The 10,707-nt window shown below is 30.7% G+C and overlaps 1 protein-coding gene across 2 annotated transcripts; it reads left to right on the top strand.

Annotated features, from left to right (window-relative positions):
• The first annotated feature begins 677 nt into the window (after window positions 1-677).
• On the top strand, window positions 678-9,889 carry LOC112456988. 2 transcript variants are annotated; one of them, XM_025019815.1, is made up of 11 exons: window positions 678-883; window positions 1,114-1,321; window positions 3,489-3,765; window positions 3,859-5,866; window positions 7,988-8,245; window positions 8,365-8,488; window positions 8,586-8,759; window positions 8,834-9,101; window positions 9,202-9,354; window positions 9,427-9,569; window positions 9,633-9,889. In XM_025019815.1, exons 2-11 carry the CDS (start codon window positions 1,122-1,124, stop codon window positions 9,841-9,843), a joined length of 3,816 nt encoding a protein of 1,271 aa, XP_024875583.1. In that variant the 5' UTR covers window positions 678-883; window positions 1,114-1,121; the 3' UTR covers window positions 9,844-9,889. The 2 variants fall into 2 exon arrangements, with proteins under 2 accessions (XP_024875583.1, XP_024875584.1); XM_025019816.1 differs by lacking the exons at window positions 9,427-9,569; window positions 9,633-9,889 and having other exon boundaries at window positions 8,834-9,121; window positions 9,202-9,292.
• Window positions 9,890-10,707: the final 818 nt, after the last annotated feature.

Raw genomic sequence — 10,707 nt, 5'->3', positions numbered from 1 at the left:
TTATGCTTACACATTATGCGTTGTGCAGAAGTGTGTGCTCCCCGCTTTACTACACCCATTGTACTCATTGTAGATACGGTCTTAAGGCCATTGCACGTAACAAAGTTTTAGTCATAATCGTAAGGCCGTAAGAAAATAGACCAATCACACTCGATTATTCTTCGAGCTCAAGGAGAATAAACAACTATGACCACCAAACGATTCCGCGTCGATTGAGCCGTATAAAAGCCAATTTGATTGATAAATAATGTTTATCCATCTTACCGAGCTAACGTCACGGAGTCATACGACCAATGGCGTGAGAGTACGGTTTTTTCTATTTCTTAGGAAAACCATTGACCACCAAACGTTTTAATGACGATATTCGTGACCACCAAACGATTCCGCGTCGATTGAGCCCTATCAAAGTCAATTTGGGTGATAAATACAATTTTTCCGGCTAATGGCACAGTGGTGATATGTCCAGCATTATGCGCATACGATTTTTTTTATTTTATGAAAAAACGGTTGACCACCAAACGTTTTTCTGATGATATTCGTGACCACCAAACGATTCCGCGTCGAATGAGCTATAAAAAAGTTAAATTGGTTGAAAAATAAAAATTGTCCGGCTAACTTCACACCGGAAATTTCATTTTTATTTTACAGGAAAACGACTAACCACCAAACGATCGGACTAGACTATCAAAGACCACCAAACGACCACCAATCGATTCCAATTAATGAAAGTTCGATACGTTGAAGTTGTCCGGCCAACTTCATAGAGGTGGTTCTGGTGCAGTTTGGTACCCTTTGGTTGCTTATACCAGAGTCACGCAAAAAATTGCCTATTTATGAAAGGAGTGCCTTATAAAAGAAGCTTTCACAAGTCTTAGCCTTTTTGGTAATTATTCAGTTTACACCCTTCACCTCCAATTTTGATGAACTTAACCTTTTTTAACCGCAAATAAATTCAACAATATTGATTTTACCGTTTATTAAAATTACCATTTATTTAAATATTATCTAATCTAACCTAACCTAACTTGTAAAAATTTTGTAACTTGTCTGTATGTTCTGAAATAACCTAACTTAACCGGACTTATAAACTAAAGCGAATATTTTTATTTTTAGATAAAACAATGAGCAAACAACCAATTCGAACTTATCAAAGAAAAACTGCGAAAAAACCTTTCGTAAGTTTATTAGCATTGTCTGCCATATCCAGTGAAAAATATAATTCTGTGGAAAACAATCATTTCGATAAAAGTGGAACATATAATAATTCTTTAAATCATGATCCATTCGAAACAACATTCGACAGAATTGCTAAAGGAGCAGTGTAAGAAAAATTTGTAACAAAGTAGATATTTTTAAGCATGTTTATATTTAATATGAATTTACTCATTGCTTTTGTGTTTTATATATGTGTATAATATATATATATATATATATATATATATATATATATATATATATATGTATATAGATCTGTTCGTGTTGCCTTTACTTAGAATTTTCGCTTTCTCTTTCTTTAACGTCCAATATATATTTATCTTGTTTGAAGTGTAGGAATTTGTGGAAATTTTAAGCAACATGAATAAATCTATATATTTTAATTAATCTATGCGGTTGTCTCCAAAACTATTGCTTATTCGAAAAAATGTTATAAATAAGCTTACTTTATTTTGAGAGAGACATCTTATGGACACTACGTAAGTGTAGGTGTCTGTAAGATTTCAAGGTGCCCTTTGTGTTTTTTTAATGGAATTTTTTATTTTTTATTTTGTATTACTTTTTCTATTAATCAAATTGAACAACTTTTATCTGAAACATTTCTTTATTTGCCTAAGATTTTATGAGATATTCAATGAAAACTTGATAAATTTTTTAATATTTAGCTTACACAATATCTCGATAATTGTTTGTTGGAGGGAAAAGTGACACAGAACTTTTTGAAAATAGAATTAGTGTATAAATTATGTTATAACATACATAAGTATTTACAAAAATGGGAGCATTTTTGCAACTTGCAACAGCATATTTTTGAGACCAAATCAGATCAAAAAGTTCTGTGTCACTTTTACCTGTAACAAACAATTATCGTAAGCTAAATATTGAAAATTTTATCGAATTTTCCTTGAATATCTCAAAAAATATTAAGCAAATGAAAAATGTTTCAGATGATAATTGATTAAAAGAAAAAGGTGACAAAATAAAGGCTGCATTCCGATGTTCAACTTTCAATACTGAAAATCTATAGTATACGTGACGTAAAATATAGATTTGCAGTACTGACAGTGAATATCGGAATGCATCAGCCAAAAAAAGTGTGCAAATTAGAAACTTGCACATTGCTTCCTCATCATTACAGATCACTACCATTGCTCCTATTTTATTTCGCTCATGAAGCTTCCTCTATGAGGAAGCTTGTATTTTATTTGATGCATAATTATTAGTATTTATTAGTTTGGCTTCCTCATGGTGGAAGCTTTATGAGCGAAATAAAATAGGAGCAATGATAGCGATCTGTATAATGATGAGGAAGCAATGTGCAAGTTTCTAATTTGCACACTTTTTTTCATTTTAAATTTAACCTAGTTTTATAAATTAGAAAAGGATTAGTATAGTAGCACAAGTGGAGTTTTACAATTGACGCAATGTCAAATCGGTGTTGACTTTGTAAATTCAGGCTACATGGTCCATATATGGATTTTGCATATGGATCTTTGATCGCGTATAAAGCTGAATCTAATCAACCAAATCTTAAAGAATTATATATGAAATAGAGGTAGAAAAGACTGAAGAATATAATAGAATTAGAAATAATCTGATATCTCAAAATTTGTGGAAGTTAGAGCAGCCACGGTCATTTCTCAAAAAATTCAAAATTTTATAAAAAATGAACCTTTTTACCGATCATCGCCAAATTCAATACCAACCTTCTTAATGATACTCTACATTTGAAAAAAAATTGTGTCCGATATCTCAAAATTTGCGGAAGTTAGAGCAACCACGGACATCAAACACACGCACGGACATTTTTTTAACGTAATTTTTTGACATTTTAGAACATATTAGCATAAAAAACTCAAAAACAATCTTTTCTTTGGTTTTTTCTACCCCTATTTCATATATAATTCTTTTAAATTTGATTGATTAGACCCAACTTTATACGCAATCAAAGGTTCATATACGACGAAAACAAAGCTTCCTCTATGAAAAAACAATAGAGGATTTTATCCTCTTCTAAAATTAAAAAAAAAAACAAAGATTATCTTAAAATCTCACAAATACCTCTACCTCTACCTATGCAAGATATGTGTTCATCTTAAGAAGACCCCTCAAAATAGAGTAAGTTCTGTTTGAAAAATTTTTTTGAATAACAAATAATTTGGGAGATAACCGTGTAGATTAATTAAAATGGCCCACCCTGTAAAACATAATATACATATATTGAAAATTATGTATATGTATACTTATTTAATCTTGAATTTATTTTAACACAGTGTGCCTCCTATGCCATTGGATATAAACAAAAATGATTCATGGAAAGGCAGTAGTAGCGATAGTGATATTAATGATGTAACAAATATAAAATCTCTTAAACATACATCCAATCTTTTTATGTACAATAGTATACCTAGTCCAACATATGTTAGCCATAAAGTAGCTCATAAACGTAGAAAACAAAAAGGATGTGAGCCAGAAATTTCCACAAGAATATTACCTAAAAGAACAAGAGTGATGTCAATAAAAAATAAAACGCAGCCAGGAAAAGCACAGGTACATACAATATATTTTTTATTTATATTTCTACAGTATATTTATAGGAATAAACAGTTAAATTTGTTTCTAATAATATGTATTAATAAGCAGGAGCTGAAGAGACAAGTAAATAAGATACAAAAGAAAAAGATGCTAAAAGATAAGTTTAAGTCTAGTCGTGTGTGCAATGGACAGGTATCTCATTTAAATTCTAACACTATGGATAATTTGAAAGAAGCCTCATATAAGAATGGCATTTCACATGACAATAACTATAAACATTTGCATCAAAATGCTTTAGAGATCGACAAGAGAATTACATTACAAAATAAATCAATTAGAACAAGTGATTCCATCACAGATTTCAAACAAATAGCAAATTATCAACAAATCATCAAGCCATGTTTTGTTAAGCTAAATACTTGCGCTGTTCAGAATTACACATTGAATCGTGAAGAGATTGCAGAAAACAAGCAAGATACACTGCACAGTGTAAAATGCTTGTATACGGATACTTTACAGACTGACAAAGATGTTTCTAAAACACAGAATATTATTTCGCGATCAGTCTCAACTGAATATAATGACTTTGGAAATTTTAAACACAAGTCAGTCAAACAATGCTCTGTAGCAATATGTGATAATATTGTTAAAGATTGGTACGTATTGAAGAGTAAAAGAAACATGAAAAATACTATCAATATAAGTGACAAGTCAAATATATTGCATTTAGTTTCCCATAATTCATCTGAAATTATACCAAATTGCAATAAAAGTATTGAGTTTGCACCGTATGATACGAAAAAAATTAAAAATAGTTTTGTAAAAGTGGAAAGATTAAAAATAGAAGAGTTTATAAAGAAAAATGGTACAGTATCTAATGAAAAAAAGCAAAATTTAGCTTCTAGCACTCCTATTGGCAAACAAGTCAAACCTTCCACCAATTTAATAAATTTTTCACCTATTAATTCTAATATTTATGACAAGTTACATTGGAGCCATGAATGTTCATTAGTAACTACAAAGGAAGATATTTCCAACATTGATCGGAAAGATTCTCGTTCTTTGATGTCAGAATGCTATAAACTCGATCCTGCAGAAATACAGGAACAACAAACACAAGTTTTATTGTCCCAGAAATCCCAAATGTCTACAGATTCCGCTCTTAAGAACGAAATAACATCTTACAAGGACAATACTCATACAGTTACTCAGAAATATGAAACAAAATGTAATGTTGAAATTCCGTATTCCTTAAATGTGTCTGCTGTAAGTACTAATCAATCACGATCATTATTTGACGATACAGCATATAATCATTTGGCGAAAGGTACAAATAAAGATAACATAAAAGAAAGATGTTTTTCGGATGCGCTGGCATGTAAATTTGCAAAAATAAGTAAGGCGGATTCATCCGTTGACTTATGTTTAGAACAAAAGCAATTATTAAGTGACAATGAGCAAGCTGATGCAAGCTCGCGATACATACCTTCTAAAGTATGTATAACATTCAGAGATTTAGATAATGACATGCATATGAGACAAAAATATGACAGTGAATTTCAAAAAAATTACAATACAAAAATAAATGCTGCAGAAACGGTTCACGAAAATCTTAAAGATGAAACTGTTGACATTAGTAAACATAGTGTACTCGGTAAAAGTCAAGATAATATGGTTGATGCTTGTCCCTTTACACGATTGCAAGATCCGATCAGAATAGGAAGAAGAATACAGTATCCTAAATGGCATCTTAGCATGTCAAATATCTCCAATAGTTTGAATAATGAAGCCACACAATCGAACAACGAAATATTTTGTTGTGTCGCAACTGATAAAGATTTTTCTAATGTTCAATTAGCATATAATTCCGAGCGTTCTAAAAATGTAATAAATTCGTCTTTTGATCATTCTGAATCATTCAATTGTGCGACTCAATACAATAGTACAAATAAACAAATAGAGAAATCTGTTTTTTTAAAACCGGGCAAGTATTGGGCTAGATCTTTGTCAATATTAAACAATATAAACAATGGATCCGATTTAGACAAGTTAAGTATTGGAAAAGGGAAAAAATGGAGGCACAGCGTTAGAAATATATTGGATATGCAGAAACGAGGTAATTTTTTATATTAGATAATTATAATACTAACATGTTAAAGAATGTACATATGTATGCATGCATATCGTAATGCAAACATAAATTACATAAATTATTATAAGAAATCATTTCTTATACATCGATATCGATAAAGCTATATCTTTTTTATAAAAATGATTTTTATTTTACATGTAATTTTTCAGTTATTTTTGTAACAGACAATGCTTTCCATTTAGTGACACAAACGTCATTCTATCTTTCTTGACATTAAATGTAACAAAGACAGAATGATACTTGTGTCGATTTGTGTCACTAAATAAAAGCACTCTGTGTACTTTTACTACATAGATAACATACCTGATTATACATACTTATACATACCTGATTATACATACTTATATACATATGTATACATATTTATTAAGAATAATGCAATAGCACTAATAGCACGCTCCGCGAACCTACCCTATATAAGTTTATATATTAAGTAAGATTCCGAATATTTATATTATTTTAGGCTACAGTCCATTTGATGCTACAAATGCTTTGAAGCATTTATAATGTTAAGTGGACTATAGCCTTAATTTTCTTAAAAAACAACTGTAGGTAATTTATTAAACAACATTTTTATTTAGAGGCAATAACCAATAACATCTTATGAACAAATATAATAAGAAGTGTCTTGTGATTTGTATATTTAATGGTAATTATGAAGGAGAGGGGTTTTCTCACCAATTTGGCTGAAACTTTACAATTTTGTGTATTTTGGTACGTAAAACATGAATCTATAAGTTAAAATTGTCGCTCTCAATTAGGAAAAAAGTTATTAAATACTAAAGTTGACGGTTGCGTGATTGGGATGTCTGTCATTTATTATACTTTATATTTATAGACTTTAATATGCCAATTATTTTCTGCTTTAAAAAAAGCATAATAACTCTATTTCTATTATCGAACCATTTATTCAATAGATATATTCTAGCATATTCAGTACAACATAACTGCATATTTTCCAAAGAAAATAATAATTTATGTTTTTTGTTAAAGCAGAGAATAGTTGGACCAACCATATTTAGTACAACAAAAACTGCATATTTTTCAAAGAAAATAATAATGCCATAATATATTGTAAATGATTAAAAAAGATAATAGAAATAGTTATTATGCTTTTTTTTACAGCAGAAAATGGCATATTAAAAAGTCTATAAATACAAAGTATAATAATAAATGACAGACATCCTAACCACGCAACTGTCAACTTTAGTACTTAATAACTTTTTTTCTAATTAAGGGCGACAATTTTAACTTATACATTTATGTTTTACGCACCAAAATACACACAATTGTGAAGTTTCAGCCAAATCGGTGAGGAAGCCCCTCTCTTTCATAATTACCCATTTTTATAATAATGAGACTGAGTAAAAAAAGAGTTTTGATAGTTGTATTTATAGTTTTCAGGAAATGGATAGACTTTGTGGTATTTATAATCTGATAGTATTATACAGTATATACAAGGTGTAACAAAAAAGTTGTCCGCTATTTTAAGGATGAATAGTACACATCAAAATAATGAAAAAAATTCCTATCAATATAGATTCGCAAATGATTTCCTACTGAGTTATGGGCATTACAACTTTTGAGCTTAAATTCGGTTTATTAACGAACAGAATACGTTTTAAGTTGTCAAAATACGTACAAAAATTAAAGAAAATGTTCAAAATGGCATCTTTGCATGAACAATACATTGTTCGATTCGGTACCAATGTGTACAGGATGGATGTGCAGAAATACGTAATATTCCTGGTATCTTTGAACATTTTAGGGCGAACATGAGAAGATGAACAATTTATTGTCATGCAAGGATGCCATTTTGAACATCTTTAATTTTTGTACGTATTTTGACAACTTCGAACGTATTCTGTTCGTTAATAAACCGAATTTGAGCTCAAAAGTTGTAATGCCCATAACTTAATAGGAAATCATTTGCGAATCTATATTAATAAGAATTTTTTTCATAATTTTTATACGTACTATTTATACTCTTAAAGTAGCGGACAACTTTTTTGTTACAACCTGTATATACAACCTGTATATAGTGTGGTAGACCACTAGTAAAATTGTAACAATTATTATGTGCAGGAATTTTCCAAAGTTGCTTGAAAAAAGGCAAAAATGACACGGATCTATCTAGTGATAGACTCAATGCGTCAAACGTATCACCATTTGACAGTAACAGCTGTAAAGAATTCAATGTAACGAATTATACTAGATTTTCTAAAAGAATCTCAGTGAGAGTTGTGCTTAATAATACAAGCATCAAGCGTGATATCAAAGATACTCCATTTCTTGAAGCATTTGGAATAACAACAGAAAAATCTCCAAGCTTGAAACTATCATGTAAGTATTTTCACTCATATGTTGCTATATTTTATTCGTTTTACGACAATACATATTTATATATTTATATATTACACGGAATATTATATTAATTGATATAAATAAAACGAATATTACAGATCAAGAGGAATCATTGATACATGATGATCGAATTATCAGTAGTTCCACAATTGCGAGAGACGTTGTTTTACAGAAATGTTCCCAAAACTGTTATATGTCTTTTGCGGATCGTTTCCCAGATTCGTATGTAAATCTTTGTATATATTTGTATAGTTATTAGTTATTAGTTATTAACACTATAATATATATAAACTGTATTATTAATTGTTTATATTGACAGCTATTTAGAACATTGTTGCAAAATAGGCGAAGGTGTTTATGGAGAAGTTTTTCTTTACGAGTACGATGGTAAAAAATCTGTTATAAAAATTATTCCTATAGAAAACGAACAGTTAGTCAATGGTGAGCAACAAAAGAAATTCAGTGAAATATTGTCAGAAATCATGATTGCAAAGTGAGTCAACTCATTATGTAAGTCAATTGCATGCAGACATTATTGATAAAAATCACTAAAGAGGATGTTTGCAGAGAATTGGATGATCTGAAATTAAATGCTACATACAAAACTAATGGATTCGTAGAAGTTAAAAATATCAGCTGTATTAAAGGAAAATATCCAGAGAAACTCGTAGAACTTTGGAATATTTATGATAATAACAAAACATCCGATAACGATTGTCCATCGATGTTTGGTGAAAATCAATTATATATTGCTCTTGAACTCGGCCACGGTGGAGAAGATCTTGAAGCCTTCGTTTTCCAAACCGCGGAAGAGGCTTATGCTTTATTTTTACAGGTCTGTTATTTATAATTGCGGTAAGGTACAAATACACTTTTCGAAAATTATGTTTAATTAGTTATTCATCCATTAGTATTTAAATTTTTATTTTTTACAGATAGCATTAGCATTAGCAATTGCAGAAAAGGCACTTGAATTTGAACATAGAGACTTGCATTGGGGTAATGTATTGGTATCAAGAACAAAAGAACCATATATTTATTACAATCTTGGCGGGAGAGAGGTCAAGTTTCCTAGCAAAGGTGTAAAGGTGTGTTCTACGAAAGACGTTTTAAATACTATTACAACTTTGATGTATAACTTTAATGAATTTTTTTTCAAGGTATCTATAATAGATTTTACACTATCGAGAATGCTATACCAAGGGTGCTGCATATATAATGATCTTGCACTAGATCCAGCTTTATTTACTGCTCATGGCGAATATCAATTTGAGATTTATCGTCTTATGCGTGACAAAATTCAGTAAGTTGCATATGTTTTATTTTGTATCTTTTTTTTTATACCGTATTTTTATTATGTATGTAGGAATAATTGGCGAAAATTTGAACCATATACGAATGTTCTGTGGTTACATTACATCTTGGATAAAATGATTACGGTAGTAAGATACAAAAGGAAGAACTTGAAAGTACATAAACACACTGTTATCAAATTAAAAAACTTTAAAGATACAATTTTAAACTACGACAGTGCATACGACTTTGTAATCAATTCTAATAGCGTTGTGTATCTGTGATGTAAACCTATATGAAAAAATGATAATAAATCAAACTACAAAATTTTTTAGATATTCTGTAATATTTAACAAATATAATGATACATATAAATAATATAATTGTCATATTATTACAACATTGAAGCCCTAAAATTGTAATATGTATGTACATGTACTCCGTCCAACGTGATCCAACGAGAGATTGAGAGTAGATCAGACGAAAACTCGTCCGTCTCTCGCAGGTCTCTTCCCATGGACTCATGGAAAACCTAAAAAGTACCCCTCCACATTGCCGTACTGCTTGACATCTTGCCAGTGCGACTTCTACGGTAGAAGTTCTACCGTAAATAAAAGTGTTTTCCATTTACTGACACAATACTACGCTTACGCGAGCATTACTTCTGTAGTAACTTACGATAATTCCTTCGCGTAAACGGGATTTTTCTTCGCGTAAACGACATTTTGTAGTAACTTACGATAATTTACTCCGCGTAAACGAGTGATATATCGTAAGTTACTACAGAAGTAAATAAAGCCCGGTGTCCACGATGCAAGAACTGTGTCCAAGTTTCGATTTAAGCCAATCAACTTGCAGCTCTTACAGAAAAGTAGCAGTTTTATTGGCTTAAACCGAAACTTGGACCCAGTTCTTGCATCGTGGACACCGGGCTTAACGCTCCACTAATGCTAGGTCTACAATTAATGCGAGTCGCAAACTCGTGGTCGTGAGTCGCAAGACGTGACCAATCACAGTCGATTATTCTCCTCAAATTCGATTGTGCGTGGTCACGTCTTGCGACTCACGACTTTGCGACTCGCATTGTAGACCCCGCATAAGGGCCTTGGCACATAGAAAAACTTAAGCAGTAAAACTTAAGCAGTAAG

The sequence above is a fragment of the Temnothorax curvispinosus genome, unplaced genomic scaffold, assembly GCF_003070985.1.
Source record: "Temnothorax curvispinosus isolate PA1 unplaced genomic scaffold, ASM307098v1 QBEX01007375.1, whole genome shotgun sequence".
Classification (NCBI taxonomy): Eukaryota; Metazoa; Arthropoda; class Insecta; order Hymenoptera; family Formicidae; genus Temnothorax; species Temnothorax curvispinosus.
Note: the sequence above shows the minus strand (reverse complement) of the source record. Positions and strands in the feature narration are given on the sequence as shown.

What these genes read in the sequence shown, in the direction of transcription:
- LOC112456988 (XM_025019815.1), top strand. Translation starts at nt 1,122, where the DNA reads ATGAGCAAACAACCAATTCGAACTTATCAAAGAAAAACTGCGAAAAAA. An exon ending in TTCCTAGCAAAGGTGTAAAG is followed by an intron (nt 9,355 to 9,426) that starts GTGTGTTCTACG and finishes TTTTTTTTCAAG; the next exon opens with GTATCTATAATAGATTTTAC. An exon ending in CTTATGCGTGACAAAATTCA is followed by an intron (nt 9,570 to 9,632) that starts GTAAGTTGCATA and finishes TTATGTATGTAG; the next exon opens with GAATAATTGGCGAAAATTTG.